Here is a 27,908-nt window from a genome sequence, read left to right on the forward strand (position 1 = left end):
AGTCAAAAGCACCCAGACATATTGAGAATTTGTTTTCCCAAGGCATGGTGTTTTGCACTGCTCTGCCCTGGTTGTTGCTGCCATTGGGAGCCCGGCAGTGATCCAGAGAGGCCTTGTTCTCCCCAGTGAGGGCCAGGAAGCGGTGCTGCCTCCTTCTGGTACCAAAGGGCCAATTTGTTAATGATGCATGAAAAGGAATTGGCTGCTTGATCTTTACATACCATTTTCTAGGGCTCAGGTATCCCTTTCAGCTGTTTCTTTTCTTTCCTTTTTTTTTTTTTTTAAGATTTTACTTATTTATTCATGAGAGACAGACAGAGAGAGGCAGAGACACAGGCAGAGGGAGAAGCAGGTTCCATGCAGGGAGCCCGACATGGGACTTGATCCCAGGACTCCGGGACCATGTCAAAAGCTGAAGGCAGACGCCCAACCATTGAGCCATCCAGGCGTCCCATCTTTTGTATTTTCCTTTAGTCTGATAAGATATTCACCCGTGCACCACTGCGCACATATAGGGTGGTTAACAGCACTAGCTGTTAACGAATCAGAAAGGACCAGGATTTTTACTCTGGCTGTGACTCCCTACTAGGACTTTGGACAGGCTTGTTAGTCTTTCTTATTCTTGGTTTACCAAAATAATAATCTCTGAGATAGAAATAATATTAGCCTTATTAATTTGTAAAGACTAAATAAAAGATGTATATAAATGCCCACACCTTCCTAGGCATAAAAGAACATGTTACCAGTTACTGAAAAATGATGATGATTCTAAAAAATAGAATCTGAAAACACAGGGGCTATACCTGTTACTCATTCTCTCCTTCAAAAAAGATTGTTGTCCATTTAATATAGGCTAGTATGAGGTATATAAAGATGAAAAGAGATGTTAAAGGTCTCTGACAAATGTGTATTAAACATTGTCTATGGCAGGCACTGTTCTAGACATGGAGAATATAGTAGTGAACAAAATAAACCATAGATTCCATGTCCTCATGGAGTTTAAATTCAATTGGGAATAGAGAATACGTGGATAAATAAAGATGTATATACAAAAGGAAACAGATTTGAGAATAACTCTGTGTAATACATTATGGTTTTAGCTGTGCTGGAAGAAAGACTAAGACTGTGATGATTGCTTCTTAGGATTCAGAGGGGCCTCACAGGGAACTGAAGTATGCTTTATAGACAAACAGGTAGTGGACATTCCAGCCACAGGAATGTCCTGGAATTGATTACTTGGTCCTTATTTCAAGTCTTTTTTTTTTTAAGTGGATTTTTTTTTAAGATTTTATTTATATATTCATGAGAGACACAGAAAAGCAGAGACACAGGCAGAGGAAAAAGCAGGCTCCTCGCAGGGAGCCCGATGTGAGACTCGATCCCAGGACCCCAGGATAATGACCTGAGCCAAAGGCAGACAGTCAACCACTGAGCCACCCAGGTGCCCTAAGTGGGTATTACCTATCTAAACCTTTGAATTTTATTCTTTTAATGAAAAATCCTTTAAGAAACTTTGTGTTCTTGTATTTTATTTGGAAAACAGGACTACCATTTTGCATGGTAAAAATAGCCTGTAATTATGGATTATGTACTGCTTACTCTGTGTCAGGCATTGCTTAAAGCATTGATATATACATAAACCGATTCTTTTTTTTTTTAAGATTTTATTTATTTATTCATGAGAGACACAGAGAGAGAGAGGCAGAGACACAGGCAGAGGGAGAAGCAGGCTCCATGCAGGGAGCCTAATGTGGGTCTCGATCCTGGGTCCCCAGGATCAGGCCCTGAGCTGAAGACAGCGCTAAACCACTGAGCCACCCGGGCTGCCCCCATAAACTGATTCAATCATCCCCACAGCCCCATGAGGTAGGTCCTATAATCATCTTCATTTTATGGCTGATGAAGCTGATGACAAGAGGTTGAGGAATTTGCTCAGGATCTCCCAGTTAGGGAGTGGAGCTGGGCCCCTAAGTCTGTGCTCTAGCAGTGAAAGTACAGTCTTCAGAGCAGGAACGACACCGATTCTTCATAACTGTGGCTTAACACAATGATAAATGACAAAAAAATTTCCAGTTGTCTTTCCAGAGAAAAATACTTAGTACAATTCCCAAAGATTTACTTGAGATCGTTTCTGAATTCTGTGGTTCCTTGCATTTACGCCCCCCTGCCACCCTCCCCCCGGCCAAAGCTCTTTAGATACCTGTTGACTTTTCTATAGCCAGAGAATACAAATGGCATGTGTTGTGTTCCAGATTTCCCAGCAGCACTCTGTGGCATTTCTCTACGTTTTCAAAGTTAGCAAAATTTTATTGTGCATGTTATATGCTGCTGCATACTACATAGTATTGATTGCCCATTCAGGGATTTTTCTTAAACATCATAGAATTTTTTTCTAAAGAATGAAGGGCATCCTATGTCCTTGATATAGCCATGTGTGTCTGCAAACCTCCCAGGCTGGAGAGAGCTCCTGTCTTTCAGTGTCTGCTCCAAGGGAGAAAAAGGGCTGAGGATACCATACTGCTCTTAAAACTTGTCTCCAGATGCAGAGGTCTACGTATCTGGAGAGGTAGAGAGTCAGCTCTTTATTTTCATTTGTAACTATGTAAGCATAATATCATGAGTGGATTAGTAGTTGATAGCACTGTTGGTTTAAATCACACATGCTCAGCTGAGTTCAGAAGACAGTAAACCCAATGGTAATTGTTCACTTCTGAGTCTCATATTTCCTGCTGACTTCTCCATCATCATCTTCACAGTGATAACCATAGAACAGTTAACAGCACTTAGGAAGTGACCTCTATCGACTAAGAAAGTGCCTCATACGACCTGTGTCATTTAATGCTTTGCACAACTCTGTGAAATCTGTACTATTGTTCTTACCAGTTAACCAATGAGAAACCCAAGTCTCAGCTAGTATTTGTCAGTGCTTAGGCTGAGAATGATTTATTTGGAAAATGAGAATAAACTCCAAAACTAACATTAGAAAAGCTTTTTCAAGTTTGACATGTCTACACTTTCCCTGCATCATGATAACTTTCAACTAATGTAGTTTTTTCCCTGGACGATATTATGATATTTCTTATGTAAAAATTCATTTTTCTACTTAAAAATTTTTTGGTAAAATATGCATAACGTAAAATTGACCATTTTAGCCACTTTTAAGTGTGTGATTCATAGTGTGAAGTGTAATTACATTTCAAGAAATGTAATTTTAATAGAAGGTGTGACTTTGTGCTTGAGTACTACTGTTTGCCTAGTGGACACTGCAGCCAAATGATGGGATTTGGTAGGTCAAGAATCATTGTGTGGTTTGTTTATTTTTCTTAAAACCAGCAAAAGTCCTGGGTCCGGAGTAAATAGGCAACAATTACAGCATGACAAAAAATGTTCAAGATATAAAACATTCAAGCAACAGATCTAATATCCAAGGGGAAAAAAATCTAATCGGAGGCTAGAAAGGGATCAGAAGGAAGAAAGAGTCTTCAAGAAGTAATTTCCACGGGACTCCTGCTTGAACCATTTAAATTATTATGGCGCTTAAAATAGACTTTAAAGTACCAAGCTATGCAGAATAAAATTATGTGCAAGCTTATCTATTTTCTTTCCTCTTTACAATATATTTTGATTTTTTAGCAAGTTTCTCTGTCCACTTCTCTTCCATTGCACTTTTAATTGCCTGACATGCTGTGCTTACTGTGCTGCTTGGGGACTGTTTAGTTCTATGCATGATGCATGGAAAAATCTATTCTTAATGCCTAATAGTATTTAGGAAGTAATAAGACACAAGGAGCCAGGAACCATATCAGTTTAATCTATCTTGAGTGCACTGAATGTATTTTGTGGGTACTTTGAACATGATGGTGTTGCGGTAATTGGTATGATCTGTGTAATACTTGGCTATATTATAAAATAGTTAAAAATGGGATTAGATTCTGATAAGGTAGCTTATTCATTATTCATTAAATCATCTATTTATTGCCTTGCATTCACTAAAAATACATTTATTTCTCTTTCCTAAAAGTAAATGCTTAGCTTGTTGGTCAAATCAGAAACTCTTTTAGTATAATTAATTACATTTCACTATCTTAAACAAGAACTATTCTGGTGATTTTAATTCAGCTAATAGTCCCCGACATGTATTTTGATGCAATCTAAAAATGGCAAAGGAAAAAAAAAGTTGTTTTAAGGTTCATCATATAAAAAAAGGGCATATGTCATAAATACTTTGTTTTATGTTTTGTTTCAGTGGTACAGTACCCAGCAAGTTAGATCTTGTGTAGTCAGTGGCCTTTTTTTTTTAAAGATTATTTATTTATTTATTTATTTATTTATTTATTTATTCATTCATTCATTCATTCATTCATTCATTCATGAGAAACACAGAGAGAGGGAGAGAGAGAGAGAGAGGCAGCGACACAGGCAGAAGGAGAAGCAGCCTCCATGCAGGGAGCCCGACGTGGGACTCCATCCTGGGTCTCCAGGATCAGGCCCTGGGCTGAAGGCAGCGCTAAACTGCCGAGCCACCCAGGCTGCCCGTCGTGGCTTTTTTAGGAGTTCTTAAAAGACATCACTAACAAAAATCACACCATATTTGTGACCATAGTGTGCATCTTTTTCATTACTGATGCCGTGTTTCGAATTAACTTCCATCATTCCCTACCTCTTATAGTGGTTTTCTGAAATGTTTTGGTAGAAATTAATGACAAATTTGACTCAAGATACTCTGTCAAATTTAGTTATGGGATTTTGTAGTTGGGGAAACAGATTCTAACTGTCATGTTCTCGTTTTACAATTGAGGAAACTGACCCAGAGAAATGAACTTGTGAAATTATATACTGTCAGGCTGGCACCAAGCTGGGACTCAAAACTTGTCCCCTGACTTTTAATCTACACCCATCCTACCACTAGTGGAGCAAATCACTGTCTTCCTTGTCTTTCTCTCCTATGTACATTTTCTCCCCTAAAAAAAATAATCTTTGGATTCTGTTTCCTAATTGACGTTTGCTCACAATGGAAATTTTAACTCATGCCAGCTGTACATCAGAGCTTCTGCAGATCCCTATTTTTCCTTTAAGATATATATTTGTGTGTGTGCATGTGTGTATGTGTGTGTGTAAAAGAACCTTTCCTTTGCCTTTGTACCAGTTCGTTCTTCCACCTACCTCCAGGATGGAAGAGTTAGTGGTCTTCCTTTTAAATACATTGGTTTCTTTCAGTATTCTCCATTTTAGTAACTTCCTTGATATCTTATTTTGAAAATTTACTTGTGAATTTATTTAGATTTTAACTCAATACTCTTCAGTTCAAATAATGCCACATTTAAGAGTATACCCTTCAAGAAACAAGCATTTGCTACTGGTTGTTGCTTTTTCTCAGTTAACCATTGTTGAGTTGAAGTAATTCTCTTATCAAATATTCCATAGCTATCTACCTCATGTTTTCCAGAAATTAATGCACGTAGATCCTTTAAAATTATCTTTAAAGTATATTTCCCCACACTGCTATAAAGTGTGAATAAATATTTGTGGAGTTAGGCTCAGCAGCCTCATTTTGTGATACTGTACACCACAATACTGAATTCATTGATTAGGAGATGTGTTCATTTGTAGAGCACTTTTTATTTCATAATTGTTTGAAGTTGTTTTCTCAAACTTTTTTTTGCAATCATTCCATTTTGGTGACAGACTCCAGTAATAGAGAAGAACAGTTATTTTGGTGTGGTGACCTATTCAGCAGCACAGAATTTTAAGAACTAATTTGAGTAATTAAATATAGGATTAAAACTATGTGACTTAACCATATTTCTTATCATGAGTTTACTGTAAGCCACCTTTATGTTTTAATAAACTCAGTTGACAATAAGTATCAAAAATTATCAGATAAAATAATTTATACACAATTTTTTAAAATTTTATTTATTTATTCATGAGAGACACACACAGAGAGAGACAGAGAGAGGCAGAGACACAGGCAGAGGGAGAAGCAGGCTCCGTGTAGGGAGCCCAATGGGGGACTCGATCCCAGGTCTCCAGGATCATGCCTTGGGCTAAAGGCGGTGCTAAACCACTGAGCCACCTGGGCTGCCCCTATACACAATTATTTTTTTTTATTATTGAAGTGTAGTTGATGTACGATGTTATGTTTCAGGTGTGCAACATAGTGATTAGACGATTCTGTATATTTTTCATTGCTAACCATGATGCATAGCCACTATCTGTCTTCATACAATGTTACTACAATCTTATTGACTATATTCTGTGTCCCCTACTTTTTATTTCCATGACTTATTTTATCACTGGAAGTTTGTACCTCTTAATCTCTTTCACCTATTTTACTGATTTCCCCTCCTACCTCCCCTCTGGCAGTTCTATGTATTTGAGAGTCTGTTTTTTTAATTTATTTTTTAGATTCTACATGTAAGTAATCATATGGTATTTGTCATTTTGTGTCTCATTCATTTCTCTTAGCATAATGCCCTCTAGGTTCATTGATGTTATCAAAAAATGGCAAGATTTCATTTTTTATGAGTGAGTAATATTCCAGTGTGTGTGTGTGTGTGTGTGTGTGTGTGTGTGTATATGTGTGTATCACATTTTCTTTATCCATTCATCTACTGATGAACACTTGCATTGTTTTCACATCTTGGCTGTTGTAAATCCCAGAGTAGGATTACTGGATCATAGGTTTTTTTTTTTTTTAGGGTCTTTATTTTTTTAGAGAACCTCCATACTGTTTTGCATAGTGGTTGTACCAATTTACATTTGAACCAATAGTGTATGAGAGTTCCCTTTTCTCTACATCCTTGCCAACACTTATCATTTCTTGTCTTTTTGATACTAGCCATTCTTACTAGTGTATGATACCTCATTGTGGTTTTGATTTGCATTTCCCTGATGATTAGTGATGTTGAGCATCTTTTCTTGTATCTGTTGGCCATCTGTATATGTTCCTTAGGAAAAATGTCTATTCAGGTCCTATATCTATTTTTTTTTAATTTATTTAGAGTGGGGGAGAGGCAAAGGGGAGAGGAATAGAGAGAATCTTAAGCAGGCACCACATCCAGCATGGAACCCCATGGGGAGCTTGATCTCATGACCCTGAGATCATGACCTGAACCAAAATCAAGTTGGATACTTAACTGACCAAGCCACCCAGGCAGCACTATCTTTTTAAAATCAGATTGGTATTTGATGTTGAGTTGTATAAGTTTTTTTATGTATTCTGGATAGTAACCCCTTATCAGATATATCATTTGCAAACACCTTGCATTTGGTAAGTTGCCTTTTTGTTTTGTTGATGGTTGTGTTTACTGTGCTAAAATTTTTATTCTGGTATAGTCCTGGTGGTTTATTTTTGCTTTTGTTTCCCTTGCCTGAGGAGACATATCCATAAATACATTGGTTAGGCTGATGTCTAAGAGATTACAGCCTGTGTTTTAGGAGTTTTATGATTGCAGGCCTCACATTTAGGTCTTTAATCCCTTTTGAATTTATTTTTGTGTATGGTGTAAGAAAATGGTCCAGTTTCATATAGTGTGTAGCTGTCCGGTTTTCCCAACACCATTTATTGAAAAGGCTATTTTTTTCCCTAGTGTATATTCTTGCATCTTTCATCACAGATTAATTGGCCATACCAGCATGGGTTTATTTTCAGGTTCTCTATCTTGTTCCATTGATCTACTAGACACAATTTTTATCTGAAATAAAATATGGTCTCTTTGACTTTCTGCTGTCAAAATTCCTATGCTATTTCCTTAATGTGTTTACAATTTAGGGTTTTGAATACAGAATTTTAAAATCCAAAAGTTCTTTATTTTGAATCCATGTAATTAAGTCCTTGTTTACATCTTGATTTCTGTTTTTTTCTGCATTAGAGTAACACTGTAAAGCGTATAAATGTTGAATGTCAGGACAATCCATAGTATAGGTCTCATGTTCTTCTTTAAAAAATACCTCTTGGGGCGCCTGGGTGGCTCAGTGGTTGAGCTTCTGCCTTTGGCTCAGGTTGTGATCCGGGATCCTGGGATTGAATCCCACACTGGGCTCCCCCTGTGGGGAGACTACTTCTCCTTCTGCCTGTGTCTCTGCCTCTCTATGTGTGTCTCTCATGAATAAATAAACAAAATCTTTAAAAAAAAATACCTCTTACTGATGGACTGCCAATTTTATTAAATGTGACCCCTATTCTTGTTCATTTCTTCTGTCTTCTATTTATGTAACATTCGTCTTCCCATGCTCTTCTATTGAGCTTGCCATGTTTGGTTGTGCATATTTGTAGTTTTCCTTATGGACCAGGTTCCTGGCTAGAGCTCCCCACATCTTCAGGTTGATATCTATCTCTCACAGAGCCCACATTTCAACTGAACCACTATTCTGCCCCAGGTGCTACCCCTGCACCTTGTCTTAGTTCATGATTCTGATCTCTTTGATCTGTGGGAATGTACACAAATATTCGTGTACTGCATTTTATAGACCCTGCAGAAACTTTGAATCCCATCCATTTGGGCTAATTATTGTCACATGTTTATATCCTGTTCATTAAAGTTGTCCCTAGCTCACCAAATGAGTGGATTCTTGAGAAAGCAGATATACATTAAAATTTGGCAAACAAACACATGTTTTATTTGTATGTTTAGCAAAGCTGCATATTCTGTGCTAACTTTATCAGCTAGGTACTGAAATGTAACCCTGTAGAGGCCAAGTGTGATAAACATTTAGCCATGCTGCACATTCTGTGCTAACTTCATCAGCTAGGTATTGAAATATAAACCTGTAGTGGCCAAGTGATAAATAAGACTCAGTTTACATACTTTGGCAAGGTAATAAATGTATCTTCTATCACTTTGCCTTCTTTCGATATTAATTCATTTGGCAAATACCTGAAGATAGAGAAGCTGCATCACCTAAAGGCTAAGAGCATAAACTCTGGAACTTGACCAGCTGGTTTAAATTCTGGTTCTGCCATTTATCAACTGTGTGCCTTGGTTAATTTTCCTCTTAGTTTTCTCATCTTGAAAATAGGGATGATAGTGGTACCTACCTCATGGTGGTTTGAAGATTAAATGAATTCTAATAAGTAAGACTCCTAGAACATACCTGTCATGGCAAGAACTGAGTAAGTGGTAACTGTTGTTCTTACTCACCTATGATGGGATGTGTTTTTTGCATTTGATATACTTAACAGTCCAGTAAGGAGAGAGAAACTAAATAGTTTCAGTCATTCAATATTTCAGCTACCATTGAGTACCTTCCAAGTAGTGGTCACTATAGTAGGTCCTGGAAATAAAGCAATAAATAAGCAAACATACCCTTGCTCTTGTGAAGCTTATTTTTAGTAGGTAGCACAGTTAAAATAATTTCTGTAAAATGTCAAATGTTATAATAGAGAAAAAGCAAGGTGCTATGGATGCATCTAGACCCAACTTATTCTAGGAGGTATGGGACAGCAAGGAAAACTCTTATTATTACAAGTGCTATATGAAGTCCTCTTTTGGATTTAGGGATATCACAGAGTAGAAAGTTCCTGAGTCAGCTTTGAGGAGAGTCAGGGAAGCTTCTTATTAGTGGACACACACTTGAGCTGACTCTGGTAGCAAAGGTGTAGAGAAGTGGCAATGGGGCAGGGAAAGTATTCCTGGCAGATGGAATGGTTTGTAGGATGTCACGAAGCATGTCAGAGCATTTCACCATCCCTGGATTTCAGTAGTTCTGTATTGTTGGGACAATGTGTGGGGCAAATGGGGATGGGCATTGGTATGTATGGGGAAAGCAAGAGGAGTTTACTTTAATCGGCAGATCTGAGGGAGTTGCTCTATCAAGCAGCTGGGACTTGATCTTGAAGGCAATTATGTGTCACTGAAATGTTTTAAACAGAGAAGAAATTGTGATTATATTTTTATTTTGTTTTTGAATTATTTTTTAAAAGATACATTTATTCATTTTAGAAGAGCGCATACGATCAGGGGAGGGATAGAGAGAGGGAGAGAGAATCCCAAGAAAGAGTCAGCCATTTAACTGTGTGAGCCACCTAGGTTCCCCAATTTTTATTTTTTTAGAGAGAGAGCATGTGCTTGGGCAGAGGCGTGGAGAGGGTGGGCAGTGGGAGAGGGAGAGAGAGAGAATCTTAAGCAGGCTTTGTACCCAGTGCAAAGCCTCATGCAGTGCTCCATCTCACCACCCTGAGATCATGACCTGAGCCCAAATCAAGAGTTGATGCTTAACTAAATGAGCCACCCAGGAGCCTCAGGTGTTTATTTTTAATAATAATTCTGTTATCTCTGTGGAAAATAGACTGATGGAGCAAGATTGAAGACTGGGAGATTAGCAGTTGCCCAGGCAAGAAATGATGAGAAACTAAACCAAGGTAGTGGCAGCGGAAATGGAGAGAAAGAGTCAGAGAAAATAGAAGATCAAATTGACATGCCTTTGCTAGCAACTCAGTGGAAGGGTGGGGGGAGAGGCATTAAGTGAATGCTTGGGTATATATGGTAATGCCAGTCAGGGATTATGGGAGGAGAGGAGTCTGTCAACTTGGATTTCCCCCGACATGAAAACATCCTGTGTTTATAATATCAAACATTAGCGTCACTTCAGCAAATCTCAAAAATTCTTATATGCACTTTTCTTTAGGCAGGTGCGGTGATTGTATTCACTTGTGAGACAGAGCAGTTATCTGGGTTCTCAGGATTTCATAGTTTTAAGTAGTGAGAAGAATTCAAGTCAGATCTGTCTTCTGAGGGAGGTTAACTGTTCTTAATTGATTGTAGGAGTTAGATAATATTTTTACGAGCTGTAGGGAACAACTTTCATAAATGGTTGAGATGAGCAGACATGTGGGATACTGTTATAACATGTATAATAATATAAGGCTTTTGAATAAAGAAAAAAATCCTTCAGAAGCAAAAGGTTAGCATAGTAAGATGCTGTTTCTTGTGTTCTGTGAGTAGTCTTTAGCGCCCTCTATTGACTGCTTAGTCTAAAGCAATGTCTTGATACTGGAAAACAGTTTTCCTTGCAGTGTTATTTACCAAAACAGGAAGAATTAGAGGTATTAAAATTGTGATAAAAGATGATAAAAACTAATGGAGACTTTAAAAAAATTGCATGGGATCTGGAAGTTGGGTAGAGGTCTTAAGAAATATCGTCGTAACATTTCGTTTGCTACAACATGAGTATGCTACTGTGGGCTAGATTTTCAGAAAACAGATCTTCCTGATGACAAGTAGGCTAAATCAGGCTGGTTTTTCAGCATTTTTTATGCAGCAAAGCCTCAAGAATAGTAGTTGCCTCAGTAGGCAGTAGCAGCTGCTCTTTTTCCATAGTGCGGCTGCTACATGTGATGACCATGAAAGGAAATGACCGTTCCTCATTAAAGCAACTTCATTCAGCTATGTGGGAAATCACACAGAAAAGTCATCCCAGAAAATGAAATAGTGATTATACATAATGGGGCATCTTCAGAAGTGGATGGTTTGTCTTTTTTTTTTTTTTTTTAAATGACAAAGGAGCTACCCTTGAGATCTCTCTTCCAGGAGAAAGGGTAGATTAGACTTAGTGTTAAGAATAACTAGAGGTCTAAGCCTGAATAAATTTTAGTAAGCAAGCACACCTGGAACTAGTTTAAGGTCTAAAGAAGACTGTACTTTGTCTAAATGAATGCTCACCATGACTTTTCCATAATAAGGGAAATCTATTAATCGTTCTATTTCTGTTATTGCCTGGTTAATCTTTCTTTGAAATGTTTCTATCATTTCAGCTGGTTGCATTTTGAAAACCTATTCACCTAGTCAGGGTAAAAATAGTACTTTCTGATTTGGTGTTACATGAAACCGCAGAGATTGCTTGCACCAAGCTAGTGAAATCATTTATTTGCTTTTGGTATATTTTACTGTTGCAATTTTCTCTAAGAAAGTTTAGTAATTATTAATATGAAGTAATGCTAGCTGCTTTCTGTGCATTTCATGAGGGGAATATACTATTATGTAGTTTCCCTTCCCCCCTAATAAAAAAGCCTTTCATCACAAACTGACATCCTAAATGAAGGACATAATTGTACAGCTTATTTATTAGTGTGTCAAACTTAAAATGTAATGGTTTCATATTTCAGAATGAAAAGTGTGTTGTGATTCATGGTTGCCGGTGACAAAATAGACAGCTCTTTTATATCTGCACTGATTGCCTGCTGATATACCACTGTACTTTTTTTTTTGTTCTTTTCTTTTCTCTTCCTATGCAATAGCTCCCTCTACTTGAAAATATTGGTGTAATTATAGTTTAACAGTATGTACTTTATTAGTGAGTACTCATGACTATTTTTACTTTCTATCCTCCTCATAAATATGAGGTGTTATACGTCAGAGCGTGTTAAAACATTTATCAAGAGTCTCTTGACCTTAGAGCAGAAAAGCAAGGTTAAGGAAAGTAAGATAGTTGTATTTGAAGGCATTTTTTAAAAAAGATTTTATTTATTTATTCATAAGAGACACAGAGAGAGAGGCAGAGACATAGAAGCAGGTTCCATGCAGGGAGCCCGGTGAAGAACTCAAATCTCGGGACTGCAAGATCATACCAGAGCTGAAGGCAGATGCTCAACCACTGAGCCACCCAGGCGTCCCTGACGGCATTTTTCAAGGAATTAGCTATGTAGCTTTTGTTGATTTAAATATATTTGGTTAAAATTCCATACAGGACTTAAAATGAACCTTGATTTCTGAAACAGAGATATATGAAAAGTTCGTCAGCAAACTTCAAAAGAACCATCAGCCAATTGAAACTGACAAAACCTAGAACTTGGCAGATTCTCACTTTGCTAATTTCATAGTTGTCATATTTTTTTTAAAGATTTTATTTATTTATCCATGAGAGACACAGAGAGAGGCAGTGACGTAGGCAGAGGGAGAAGCAGGCTCCCCACGGAGTCCCGATGTGGTGATTGATCCTGAGACCCCCGGGATCATGCCCTGAGCTAAAGGCAGATGCTCAACCCCATTCCATAGTCTTCTGATTCTAACACAAAACATGACCGTTTCTCTCTAATTTGTTGGGAAGGGTTCAACAGTAGTAGAATCTCATGTTACTACATCTTGCCTTTGTGGAACAGTATGTGCATAATAAAACAATAAGAAGAAAATAGACAAAAAAACAAGTGTTACGACTGTGATTTGATTATTTTCTCTCCCCTTTACTAAATTTGAGGCTTAGTAATTGTACCATTATTTAATGTGGAGCAAGTGGCAGAGCATGGTGGTCAAGAGTAAGGACTTAGGGGCCTGACTGGGTAAGTTTGAATCCTAGCTCTGCCACTTACCACATGGGTAATCTTGGCAAGTTTCCTCAACTTTCTAAATGATAGTTCCCTCATCTGCAGAAACAGACAAGTAGTAATAAAACACTTAAAATAGAGCTTGACACATAGTGAGTGCTATATATCAGTGTCTAATAAAATAAAAAATAATGGGCTATAAATTGATTCTTATTAGCCAAATGTATTTATTGAATGTCAACATTATCTTCAGTGCTACTTAAGAAAAATGGGGCCCTTTCAGTGGATGGCAGTTATTTTCACGTTGGTTTTGTTCATGAAGGAACACTCATTTTCTTGTATTGGAACAGTTCTCACCTAGGGGTCCCTATGCCGTGTTACAATTTATATATTATAAATTATATTATTTTTAAACTTCTTTTTGCATACAGTAGACTATTGCATGGATTTCATATCTTTTTTGAACTCCATTGATTTAGCAAGAGGATTTTACAGTGGTGGAATACATAAAAATGAAGTATCATTTACCATAGTATACTTCTCCTAGAGCCTACTTACTATCCAAGAGCAGACTTGTCTTTGGTCCCTAATATGATTGTGTTTGAGGATATCAGAGAATATTGCTCAACTGTCACCAGACTTCTTGTGGTCCAACAAATATCAGTCACCGAAAGTTTAAAGAAGTTTGTATGTATTTGAACCCGTTAGACATGTAACTGAAATTAAGATTATGCTCCCACCTTGATGTAAGCTGATATTTATGTGGATATGTAGAGTGATATTGTAATAGATTTTGACTTCTTTGGAAGAATTTCACCAGAATGCTGGATACCTAATGTAAATAGTCAAATGAGGTTCATGAGTCTATGTGTTTTCAGAAACTGACTTATTTTTCTTCTTGACTTGATCCTTAGGACCCTTTAGATCCCACAAGGTCAGTGATTGTGATCCGCTCCCTGGTGGCAAATGGTGTTGCAGAAAAAGGGGGAGAGCTGTTACCTGGAGACCGTCTGGTCTCAGTTAATGAATATAGTTTGGAAAACACCACACTTGCTGAAGCTGTTGAAGTGTTGAAAGCTGTGCCACCAGGCATTGTACACCTTGGCGTCTGTAAGCCTTTGGTGGTAAGTGTCCTCAATTTTGTTAATATAAGATGTGATAATAGTGTAATAGTTGAGAATGGATTTTGGAGACAAATACACCTGCTTTTGAATCCCGGTTCCACTGCTTAATCTGTGTGTGTCCTAATATAAATTTCTTATTTCCTTGACTTAAAAAATTAAAAACACAATGTCTATCTCATAAGGTTTTGGGGACTAAAGATTATATTCATCAAGTGCTTACATATTATATAAATAGTAGCTGCTAACATTAATAGTCCTACTACCTACCACTTTTGCTACTATTTTTATCTTCGTGATTTTAACACAGATTTGTAAGTTCTCATCACATCCCTTATTATGTAAATTAAAATAAGTCTATGCATTTTAACTTTCACTTGGGAATGATGTTGAAATGGCATGACAAGTTGAAATCCAGTTAACTATATCATTTTAACCATAGGCAATGAGATATTAATATGCTTTTCTGTCCATCAAAGTGCCTCATAACCGGGGATCCCTGGGTGGCGCAGCGGTTTGGCGCCTGCCTTTGGCCCAGGGCGCGATCCTGGAGACCCAGGATCGAATCCCACATCGGGCTCCCGGTGCATGGAGCCTGCTTCTCCCTCTGCCTGTGTCTCTGCCTCTCTCTCTTTCTCTCTCTGTGACTATCATAAATAAAATAAAAATTAAAAATAAAAAAATAAAAAAAAGTGCCTCATAACCCCTAGCATCTAGCATTCTATGTGGTCAAACCATCTTGAAGTTCTCTTACTGCTTAATCTTATGTACTGGGTCAAATTAATGTTTAAGACTGAGGGTCGCATTACAATTAGGGTGCTTTTAAGGCTCCTCAATGCAACAAAATACTTGATGATGATAATTTGCAAGGAGTATGAAAATACTGAGTGCTTATTGTATGTCAGTATTTTAAAACCTTTACATGTATTAACTAACTTAATCCTTCTGGCAACTTTAAGAAGTGGTCCTTTTGTTAGCCTCATTACAGATGAGAGCCCATCAAGATACAGAATTGAGCAATTTATCCAAGGGATGTAATGAGTCAGGGGCAGAGTTGGAATATAAATTCAAGTGGCTTCAGACTCTCTGCTCTTAGCCACAGTGCTAAATATTTAACTCGTTGCGAAACAGATAGATGGTCCTAGTAGAGTACTAGACTGGATTTCAAGAAACCTGGATTCTGTTTCTGGCTTTCCTATGAGCTAGTCTAATGGATTTCAGTGCAAAGGTATATAATATATATAAGAATCACCTGGGAGATGGTTAATATGTAGTTTCCCAGGTCCTACCCTCAGATTCTCATCTAGTAATTGTATGTGTTATTTAGGGATCTGCCTCTTCAGTGAGTCACTCATGTAATTTTGATGCAGAATTTCATACTTTGAGAAACATTCTGTTAGTAATTTGATAATAGGTATACCACTTTTCTTCTCTGAGCCTATTTTTTCATCTCTGAAAAGACTGAACAAGATTAGAGGACTCCTAAAATCTTTCTAAACTCAGATTTTTTTTATTCTATGAAATAATATATACTATATGAATATGTCAACATACTACATATGTCTATATATATATATATAGGTAGATATAGATAAATGTGTTCATTTATAGATTTATAGAAATATTGATATAAATAGGTGCCTGTGTTACACAGAGTATTTATGCATTGGGGAACTCAACATGGCCTTCATGAATTCCCCATAGAAATCCCAGTATGTTTATACTATCAGACACTCTAAATATTTCAAAATGGAGTATAATAGCTAATTAAGTTCTTGACTTTGTATTCTAAATTTGGTGTATGGGTATTGCCATAGCCAACATGAGACACCATGAGATGCCTGGTTTGATTTCTGGACAAAGTAAGTTATGAGGAGAAACTTGATATTTTTATGGGGATCTCATCTTCTTGTTATTTTGTGGGGGAAATTTTGTCTAGATTTTCCCTGATGATTACTTGCCTGATTATTTGGGCTGCTAGAGGAAATCCCAAACTATTTTATGTCCTAAAGGACTTAACCACCATGATTTTACTGTGAAGCAGTTTAGGGAAGTGTCAGGTGGTATAAAACAAACAAACAAACAAACAAAACAAAAAACAGAGCTTAGTTATTAGCTGGGTGTGGATTCCTGTGCTATTTCTGGCAGATGTAGAGCTGCAGAGATGTCAGGATATCAGAGCCACATTCTGAAAGGGTTTTGGAATGTAGTAATTGTGAGGTGGACCTTTGCCTAGGCTTCCCTCAGTGAGTAGAAGATTTCCAGGATACTTGGGGAATGGGGAGCCACAAAAGAGATAAAGACAAAGGTCACTTTCAGGACTGTATAAAATTCTTAGTGGAATTACCACTAATTCCTTTTTTAACATCTGGGTGCCTTTAGCAAAACTGTTTGCTCCTGAACTGTAAATAGTGGTGTATGGATCTTCTCTGTGGTCTCTGTCTCTCTTGTGGTCTACTTGGTGGCCAGTTATCTGATTACATAATATTTACTGAGCATTCATTCAGTCCTCTGTGGAAGTGGGGTGGAAAGTGTGAAGAAGGTGGCCCAAAATCAGCTCAGGCCAGAAAGACTATGAATGTATAAAAGTTAGGAGAACCCAATTTTTTATTAAGTCGTATATTACATAGATATACATTGCCTATATAATGTATTTCATAATATACATTTTTACATTAACATTACATTAATGGGGCTTATCTTCTCTTTTCTACAAATTAATATCAAATATACCAGATCTGAAAAATGAATGAACTGACTTTAAAAACTGCTTTGCATCTTCAAAACTAATAGGTCAGAACTGGCAATGGAGTTGTTGAGCCAGACAGCCATGGGTTTTTTGCTTAGTTCTGTGATTTGTAAAGCTGTGTGCCCTTGGGCCAGTTATTGAACCTCACCAGCTCCCATGTTTTTGTGTAATAAGATGGGGTTTGCATGGCATGGTATTTGAGATCCCAGGCCCTTAGAGCCAGACAGCCAGGGTTCAAATTCTGGGTGTGTAACTGATTAATAATGTAACTTTTTGCTGATCTGTAAAGTGGGTTTAATAAGAATACCTACTTCTTAGGATGTTTATTAACATAGTAAGTGAATTGAATATTTAAAATGTTTAAACCTATGCCTGGCACATGGTGCCATAAATAGTAGCCTAGGACTGCTATTGAGCTGGTAAGCACTAGAATGGCTGTACCTTTTCTGATCGCAAGTGACTGCACTATACCATTGTTAAACATTTTGAATACTATCTATCCTGTGTATGATGATAGGTTTCTTTTTTTTTTTTTAAGATTTATTTATCTTAGCGTGCGTGAGGGAGGGGGCTGGGGAGAAGGTGAGAATCTCAGGTAGACTCCATGCCAAGCATGGAGCCTGACTTGGGGCTCAGTCCCACAACCCTGAAATCATGATCTGAGCCAAAACCAAGAGTTGTACGCTCAGCCAACTGAGCCACACAGACACCCCTAAACTGATACATTTCTTAATATTAAGGTCCTTTTATGATAGAGTGATTTTTTTTAATTTAAGGGATATATTTTTAAGATTTTATTTATTTATTCATGGGAAACACAGAGAGAGAGAGAGGCAGAGACACAGGCAGAGGGAGAAGCAGGCTCCATGCAGGGAGCCCGATGTGGGACTCGATCCTGGACCCTGGGATCACACCCTGAGCCAAAGGCAGACGCTTAACTGCTGAGCTACCCAGGCATCTAAAGGGATACTTTTTTTTTTTACATAGTAGGTCTCTTTATTTAGTCAAGTCTTCTTTTACAGTTTTCTCCTTAAATGTGTTGTGCAAATATTTTTTAGTTTAATTCTGAAATACTTTATTGGTTTTTCCATCCATTTGTGAATGATATCTTGTTTTCTAGTACATTTTTAAATTAGCTATTGCTAATTTAAAGGTAATGATACAGACTTTGTAATTTGATCTTATATCTGACAACCTGTGAAAGTCTAATTTGTGCTTCTGTTGAGTTTTTTTTTTTTTTAAAGTTTGTTTTTCATCATGGTGAGTGTACTCTTTAATCTCCTTCATCTATTTCCTCCCTCCCCCCACACTGGTAACCATCAGTTTGTTCTCTATAGTTAAGAGTCTGTTTCTTGGTTTGTCTTTTTTTTCCCCCTTTGCTCATTTGTTTTGTTTTTTTCCACACATGAGTGAGATCATATGGTATTTATCTTTCTCTGATTGACTTATTTCACTTAGCATTATACTCTTTAGTTCTACTCATGTCGCAAATGGCAAGGTTTCATTGTTTTTTTTTTAATGGCTGAATAATATTCCATTGTCTGTATATACACCACACCTTTATCCATTCATCTATTGATGGACATTTGGGCTGCTTGCTTCCATAATTTGGCTATTATAAATAATGTTGCAGTAAATATAAGGGTGCATATATCTTTTCAAATTAGTGTTTTCATATTCTTCAAGTAAATATCCAGTTGCTACATCATATGATATTTCTATTTTTAACTTTTTGGGAAACCAAAAACATACTGTTTTCTATAGTGCCTGTATCAGTTTACATTTCTACCAGCAGTGCATGAGGCTTCCTTTTTCTGCACAGTTCCACCAACACTTGTTCTTTTTTGTACTTTTGATTTTAGCCATTCTGATAGGTGTGAGGTGGTATCGCATTGTAGGGTTTTTTTTTTTATTCAATCTCATTGTAGTTTTGATTTGCATTTCCCTGATGATGACTGATGATGAACATCTTTTCATGTGTGTTGTATCAATTCTTTATGTATTTTGGATACTAACCCTTTACTGATATGCCATTTTTTTAAAGATGTTATTTATTTATTCATGAGAGGCAGAGACATAGGAAGAGGGAGAAGCAGGCTCCCCACAGGGAGCCTGATGCAGGGCTCAATTTCATGACTCCTGGATCACAACCTGAGCCAAAGGCAGATGCTCAACCACTGAGCCACCCTGGTGCCCCTGGTTATGTCATTTGTAAACACCTTCTTCTATTCTTTAGGTGGCTTTTAATTTTATTGATTGTTTCTCTTGCTGTACACGAACTTTTTATTTTGATGTAGTCCTGATAGTTTATTTTTTGCTTTTATTTCCCTTGCCTCAGGAGACATATCTAGAGAGAGATTACTCTCTGTGCTCTTTTCAAGGACTTTTATAGTTTCAAGTCTTACATTTAGGTCTTTAATCCATTTTGATTTTATTTTTGTGTGTGGTGAAAGTGGTCCAGTTTCTTTCTTTTGCATGTAGTTTAAGGAATACTTAAAAAGAAAAAAATGTTTGAGAAGCTTTGATCCAAATATGACTTTCTTTTTAATTTTTTAAAGAAGAGTTTGTTCTAATAAAATAATTTGCATAAATTGTATTGTGTCTTGCACTTAATGGAAAGATGAGAATTAATTTGAAGAGAATTCAAAACTAAAGTATTTTCTTGATTACAAAAGTGCTTCCTGTGGTTGCTGTAGGCAGGGAGTGGTAGGCAAGATGGATGAAGGTGGTCAGAAGGTACAAACTTCCAGTCTTGAGATGAATAAGTCCTGCAGATGCAATGTATACCACGGTGTTTCTAACAATACCATATTATATACTTGAAAGATGCAGATATAACTAAATTTATTGTGATAAGTTTTTAAAAATATTTTATTTTTTTGAGAGAGAGCAGGAACCAGGGGAGGGGTAGAGGGAGATGGAGAAGCAGACTCCCCACTAAGCAGGGAGCCTGACATGGGGCTCAATTCCAGGACTCTGAGATCATGACCTGAGTCGAAGGCAGATGTTTAACCGACTGAGCCACCAAGGTGCCCCTTATGTGATAATTTTGTAATATATACATAACATCTAATTATTTTGTACACATAACTAATGCGTATAATGTTATATGTCAGTTATTTTAATAAAAAATAGCCTCATGGTTGACAAAAAACATGTCTTCAATTTTGCTAAAAAAATAAAAATTATTTCTGTTTCAGGATAATGATAAAGAGGAGGAAAGTCATTATATTTTACATTCAAACAATAATGAAGACGAGACTGAACTTTCAGAAACAATTCATGATATAAATTCATCTTTAATACTTGAAGCACCCAAGGTATGTAGTAAACTGATTTCCTATTTGAATGGTTTGCCATGAGCTAATGTTTCTATAAAGAAGACAAAAGCTTGTTCCCAATCTTGGCTAAAGAGACACAAATTAAATTATACTCCTCTTTTATTTTTTTTTTAATGAACTTTTTTCCCCATTGTGTCACATTGGCTTCATAAATAACATAGGCCAGATATAAGGCATTTTCAAAGCACAAACAAACCTTATTTTATACCACTAATATACTCTTAAAATTTTGAGGGTAGAACACAATGTTCAAAAATAGACATGCATTTAAAATCCTGTAGAAAACAGAGCTATACTAAAGGACTTCTTGCTGAATACATTCTAAAGAAAAGAGTTAGTCAAAACTCTTCTTTATGCTTTAATTTTAGAAAGTATATTTCGAAGCTTTTCTTTTTTTTATTAAAATGAATTGTGCTTTTTTTGCTTCTTGAAAATAGAGTATGGCACTACTTACTTGATAATAACTATCTGGTGATATTCTTTGCATAATTTATTAACAGCACCTTGAGCTGATACTTCTTTCTATACTATACATTGTGGGGAGTTTTTTTTGGTGTAGACAGTTTTTGTTAAAATTTCATAAGTGTATGACATCTTCAAATATACCCCGTAAACACACCTTTTAAAAAAATGAACTAGCTTGCAGTATTTGATGCACTATAATAATTTAAAGATGGAAAAGTAATAGATTCATTCAATGAATTTACATGTGGTAATATTTATTTATTTATTAAGATTTTATTTACTTATTCATGAGAGACAGAGAGAGAGAGTGAGGCGCAGAGACACAGGCAGAGGGAGAAGCAGGCTGCCTGCAAGGAGCCTGATGTGGGACTTGATCCCAGTACCTTGGGATCATGACTTGAGCGAAAGGCAGACAGACGCTTAACCACTGAGCCACCCAGGTGTCCCACATTTGGTAATATTTAATGAGTAGGTATTCAAATAAGAAATGTCAGTGATCTCTCAGTGGCATTGGGCCTTGTTGTGCTCAACGCTCTGAGGATCCCCAGGGTTAGGTTAGAGGCTCAGGAAATCCATATAATCCTCAGGTGTTACCTAAGCACTCGGCAAAATTTCTGCACATGTATGACTATTTTCAGTTGTATGTACTTCTAATTAGTGAAATACAAATTAATTAAAAAGCATACTATATTCATTCCTTTTTACTATATAATTTCAGTACAGATGGAAAGAATACATTTCTGTTACAGGCATATTATAAGATAGTCATACTCAAAGTAGTTGAGACATACATCCCATATCCTTTATAGAGAATGCATTTTGATCATTTCAATAGTCATAATTTCTTTTGAGTTACATAAGCTTGAAAATCCATACTATTTACATCTTTGTTTTCTTAGAAAATAGTATGATGTGTGTCTATATTTATGTACTACTTCTGTATGAGATGCATGAGTTCGATGTTCAGTGTAGCAGTTTGACAAAATTCCTATTTCTGATTGAGAATTTTCAGGTGGTTAATGTATAACACACCTTTTGGAATAATTATTCACCTTGCCAAGGGCAGATTTCTGCTACTTACTGTTTGTCCCTTTCTCTGCTTTGAGGGTTGAGTGAGAGTGAGCTTTTATTTCTCCTCCTTTGTAATGGAGAGCTGTTGGAGTTAACTGTGCCTAGCATAGAATGTAGTCATTCTGGTTAGGTCAGGGGTTAACTTTTCCAGTTAATGTGTAGAGTGCTGCTCTAAGGCAGGTGGAGTTAAAATTGTTTTTGCAACTTTTATTTACAGGGATTTAGAGATGAACCCTATTATAAAGAGGAACTTGTAGATGAGCCATTCCTGGATCTGGGAAAGGCTTTCCAGTCCCAACAAAAAGAGATAGACAACAGCAAGGAGGCCTGGGAGATGCAAGAATTTCTACCTCCTAGATTGCAGGAGATGGGGGAAGAGAGAGAGATGCTTGTTGATGAAGAATGTGACCTATATCAAGATCACTTTCAGTCGATGGACTTGTATCCCTCGTCACACCTTCAAGAGGCTGCTCCTGTTTCCTCTGTAAAGGAACTTCACTTTGGCACACAGTGGTTCCATGACAGTGAACCACCTGAGCTTCAAGAAGCAAGATCCATGATGAATATGTATTCCCAGGAGACACAGCAATATGGCTATAGCACTGAAAACATGGTAAGGGATCAGAACAGATCGTCCATATCCCTACCCCTTCTTTTCCCCTTCCTCCCTCTTCCCTCTTCCTAAGTCCTGTAACTTTCAAAAAACCAAAATGTAATGGAAAATGTAATTTTTGTAATTAATCGTTTTTCTGAGTTGTACCATAGAGTGTAATGCTGTAAGTATAAATTCTTCTTTTCTTATACAACTTTTAGAGTCAGTAAGCTGCAGTTGCCTTTTGTAGTGGTTTCTAGCCTTGTTTTTTAGTGATCTGTTTCTCCAGATTGTCCATTTCAAAGAAAAGTTCTTTTGCCATTTGTGATTTTTTTATTCCCTCAGAGACACACACCTCTATATTTCTCACATTGTGTATTTGTATTTATCAGGGAAAATCAAGGCAAAATTGACTCAAGATACGTTGTTTATGTCTTGCTTATCCATACTATTCTCTGTGTTATATATGATACTAAATCAAAGGACCCTGAATTCTGAAAAATTATCTTTATGTTTGTGATACTGCCTATTTTCAACTTGGCAGGAAAGCATTATATTTCAGTAGGTTTGCCCTTCTATTAGATCACCAATAAACTATATAAAATTACAGTTAACTAGTTACTGATTGGAATCCTTCATCAGGGACATTTTTTAGTGTTTTAGTTTTGTTTGTTCATTTCATGTCCCAGATTAACTTCTAGTGAATGAAAAGAAATTTATTATGTAAGGATGTTTCTTTTTTAAGAGAGGGAGAGAGGGGAGGATGGGACAGAGGGAGAAGGAGAGAGAGAATCTTAAGCAGTGCTGAGCACCACATGGGGCTCCATCTCACGACCCTGAGATCCTGACCTGAACAGAAATCAAGAGTCGGACACGTTTAAATGATTGAGTCACTGAAGCACCTCGAGGGATATTTTTAAAAGGCCACTTAACGGTATGTTTAGGTCCAGCACAATACTCCTCTCACAGAGGTCAGCAACTTTCCTGCAGTGCTCTGAGGAGAGTGCTTTTCTTTACTCTCTCCCCGGCCCGCAGGGCTGGTTTCTTTGCTCTCCTCTGTCAGACCTTTTTCCCCTTTTGCAAATGCTGTGGGTCATTCTGCTGTGCAAGAGGCTGTACTAGCTGTATTTATGGAACACAAGAGGATTAGCGGACTCTGGGCAGTCTACCAGAGAACAGATGTTCTGGGATTATGTGAATAATGCCTGGGTGTGGGAAGAGGTAACAAAGAATCACCTGATATGTTGCCATTGATGCTTTCTTTCCTTGCCCAGTCCCATTCCTGTATTTGTAAGCACGTGAACCCAAACAGAATATTAGTTATTGGAGCAAATTCTAACTACAGATTAGTGAATATTCATAAATACTCACTTGTTATGGCTTTCTTATATAAAAAGAAAATTTTCTATTTTTCCAAATATAAAGCAACCTGAAATAGAGGCCCATTTTAATTTTAATACATAAACTTTTAGGGTTCCAGATGAAGTCATTAAAGGTACGTTCACAGTATTTACTTTATAAATTTACACATTCATATTTTTAAAACTGTCAAATGTTAAATGTTTTTGCCTATTCCCACATTTAATGACTTAAATTTTTTCAGATTCTTTCAACACATATCTATGTCCATAAATACATTATCACTAGAATCACCTTTTGGTCATTTAACAAAGCTTTCCAAATATACCATCTTAATTTTCATCAAAATTATTTGAGATACAGTAATTTTTGAATCCATAATATCAGAATTTTATACTGATTTTGAGTACTCATTTGCATAACAATAGACTTTACAAGAATTCCCTTTGTAAGCACATAGTGATAATCTTCACAATAGAACTACTTACTCTGTTGTTTGTTAGAGTGCTATTTAAAAAGCTTGTTTATAACAACATTCAGTGCTCACAATTTGAAAGACATGCATCCTAATTACTAAGTCTGTTAAATTTCCTTGCTTCCTTCATATTTTCCATTACTAATTCTTTGCAGTTACCTTTGTAAGCTCCCTAAAAGGACACTGATTAAAATTGTTTCAGTCCCACGGGCACTTGGGTGGTTTAGTCAGTTAAACGTCCAGCTCTTGGTTTTAGCTCAGGTCATGATCTCAGGATAGTGAGATCGAGCCTCACATGGGGCTCCATGTCAGACTGGGTGTGGAGCCTGGTTGGGATGCTTTCTCTCTTCCTCTGCACCCCACCCCCCAATTGCACACACTCTCTCTCTCCTTTTTTTTTTTTTTTAAGATTTTATTTATTTGACAGCAAGAGTGTGCACAAGCAAGGGGAGTGGCAGGCTGAAGGAGAAGCAGTCTCCCCCCTGAGCAGGGGACCCTGGGATCATGACCTAAGCCTAAGGCAGACACTTAACCGACTGAGCTACCCAGGCACTTACACACTCTGTCTTAAAATAGTTTTAGCTTTCATGTGTCTTGTCTGCAGAATATTTTATTCTATTTAAATAATTATAAGTTCTTGTTTGGGGCATTAGTTATTTTCCTTTCTTCCTGAACTCCACACAGTATAAAGGAGGAAAAATTTTTCTTTTACCCCCATTGGTTCTCTGGCTGGGGCCCTGGAAATTCAGCTGATGAAAGATTAACAAAAGAAAAACAATTTATTAACAAGTGTGGCATGCACTTTTGCAAGAGAAACTCATTGATGACTGACTCAAAGGGGTAGTTAGAACTTGGGCTCACATAGCATCTTAACAAAGAAGAGTAAACTTATAGAGAAGTGACCAGACAAGGAAAAACGGGCTTAGGCTTTAGGATCAGAGCTGTAGGAAGGTAAATATAAGGGGAAAATTGATGGAAGATAATGGTTGTTTTAATAAGATTTGTTATGTATGTTCCTCTTGCTGCCGTCTCTGAGCTGAAGAAAACCTAGAGTCATTTCTGGTGATTAACAGTCAGGGGAAGATAGCTTTTCTGTACATACTATTTCTCATTTGTCTCCCTCTCAGGATAATCCTTATTCCAAAGTGGCATATTTTTGATAGAATGGTCTGATTCTCTGTAACAGTTACACACATAAGATCAGGATGGGCTTGAATCTTTTTTTTGCTTCCTCAGAAATGAACTCATGTGATGAAAATTTGTTATCTAATATTACAAGCCTTGGGTAGATTTTTAAAACATTTGAATACCATACAAATATGTAATTCTCAATACTCCTTTAGAGAGTGCCCTCCAGAGGGTAGAGTAACATTATCACTTCTGTCTTCATTATAATATCCATTTTGAACTACAGATATAGCTGTATTTGTGGAGCGCAAATAGTACCTGACTACTTTACCATTCTCTGCTACTCTCTTACTCTATTTTAATTGAAGGACAAAACTATCAAGATTTATAGATCTGGTTCTTTATTTTAGTTGTAGTAAAATATACATTGCAGTAGCCCCTCCCACCCCCCACCCCCCGTGGCCCATGTATGATTTGACTTTCACAGTTTCAATTATCTGTAGTCAACTAAGGTCTGGAAGCAAATGATCCTCCTCCTGACATATTGCCAGAAGGCCTAACACATGCCTGCATCATTCACATCACTATGTCTTATCACTTAGGCATTTTATCATCTCACATCATCATCATAAAAAGAAGGGTGAGTACAGTACAATGAGATATTTCAAGAGAGAAAAGAGATCACATTTACCTAACTCTTATTACAATATGTTATTATTGTTCTATTTTATTATTAGTTATCATTGTAATCTTTTACTGTGCTTAATTTATAACTTTATCATAGGTATGTATAGGAAAAAATAGTACATACAGGGTTTGAGACTATCCTTGGTTTCAGACATCTACTGGGAGTCTTGGGATGTATCCCTCACAGATAAGGAGGGGCTACTGTACATTAAATTTACCATTTTAACGATTTCTTGGTTTACGGTTCCAGTAGCATTAAATAACTTGCATTATTATACAACCATTATCATCATCCATCTCCAAAACTTTTTCATCTTTCCAGATTGAAAGTCTATACCCATTAAACAGTAACTATCCATTCTCCCCTTCTCTCATCCCCTGGCAAACAACCACAGTTCCACTTTCTTTCTCTAAGAATTTGTCTACTTTAGGCACCTCATGTAAGTGGAATCATACAATATTTAATATTTGTCCTTTTGTATGAGGCTTATTTCATTTAGCATGATGCCTTCAAGGTTCATCCACATTGTAGCCTGTGTGGGATTTTCCCCTTTATCTTATTTTTATTTTTATTTTTTAAAAGATTTTATTTATTTATTCATGAGAGACACACAGAAAGAGGCAGAGACATAGGCAGAGGGAGAGGCAGGCTCCCTGTGGGAAGCCTGATGTGGGACTTGATTCCAGAACCCTGGGATCATGACCTGAGCCAAAGGCAGACGCTCAACCACTGAGCCCCCCAGATGCCTAATTTTGTCCCTTTATAAGGCTGAATAATATTCTATTATATACCACAGTTTGTTTACCCATTCATCAGCTGATGAACACCTGGATTGTTTCTACCTTTGGCTACTGTGAATAATGCTGTTGTAAACACTGATATAAAGTATCTGTTCAAATCATTGTTTTAATATTTTGGGGAACCCCCATCCTATTTTCCACCGTAGCTGCATCATTTTGTATTCCCACCAGTAATGCACAAATTTTCCAATTTTTCCACAAGCCTGGCAATACTTGTTTCCTATTTTGTTTTTTTAAATAGGTGCAAAATAGTATCTTATTGCAGTCTTAATTTGCATTTTCTGAATTATTACTATTAGGAAAGGTTGAGTTACTTTTCATGTGCTCATCAACCATCTTCATATATTCTCTGGAGAAGTGTACAAGTTTTTTTGCCCCTTTTCAAAAGATCTGAGTCTTACCTGAGGATTATTTATTTAACACTAATTGTATGTTCTTATTTTCCTCTCTATTTAGAAAAACTCATTTTCCTAAAGAGCTAATCCTTTGTATTGAAATTCAGATTCAGATACCAATTCTCTTTTCCTCAGTTACATAATTGCCATTAACATTTTTTTAAGTCCAAAATTGCTTAAAATTTCTTCTAAGTACTCAGTGCTTATCATCTCCTCCTTCATTCCCTTCTCTAAGAAATTCTTTTATTCTAGGCAGCTAGGTAGTTGTATCTCCTTTCGCACCCCAATTTAATATTTGAGTTGAGTTCTATGTTCTGTAGGCACCATTAGATATCTGATAGAGTTCTATACTTAGCTATATTTATAATCTGTATAGAAAAAGCTAGCAGTATTTGGCATATCAGCTTATGAGACATCCTTCTCTTACCATTGAAGTCTGACCAATATAATGTTAATGAAAACA

General features: G+C 36.8%; 1 protein-coding gene across 4 annotated transcripts in view; it reads left to right on the plus strand.

Moving 5' to 3' along the window:
* PATJ (PATJ crumbs cell polarity complex component) overlaps window positions 1–27,908 on the plus strand; it is a 354,647-nt gene that overhangs the window by 86,527 nt on the left and 240,212 nt on the right. For 3 of the 4 annotated variants that reach the window (XM_055305729.1, XM_055305727.1, XM_055305730.1), the window contains 3 exons: window positions 14,176–14,385; window positions 20,332–20,451; window positions 22,226–22,621. In XM_055305729.1, coding sequence (XP_055161704.1) covers window positions 14,176–14,385; window positions 20,332–20,451; window positions 22,226–22,621 — 726 coding nt within the window. The remainder of the gene's footprint in view (window positions 1–14,175; window positions 14,386–20,331; window positions 20,452–22,225; window positions 22,622–27,908) is intronic. The other variant, XM_055305728.1, reaches the window with a different exon arrangement.

The sequence above is a fragment of the Nyctereutes procyonoides genome, unplaced genomic scaffold, assembly GCF_905146905.1.
Source record: "Nyctereutes procyonoides isolate TBG_1078 unplaced genomic scaffold, NYPRO_anot_genome, whole genome shotgun sequence".
In the NCBI taxonomy this organism is placed as follows: domain Eukaryota; kingdom Metazoa; phylum Chordata; class Mammalia; order Carnivora; family Canidae; genus Nyctereutes; species Nyctereutes procyonoides.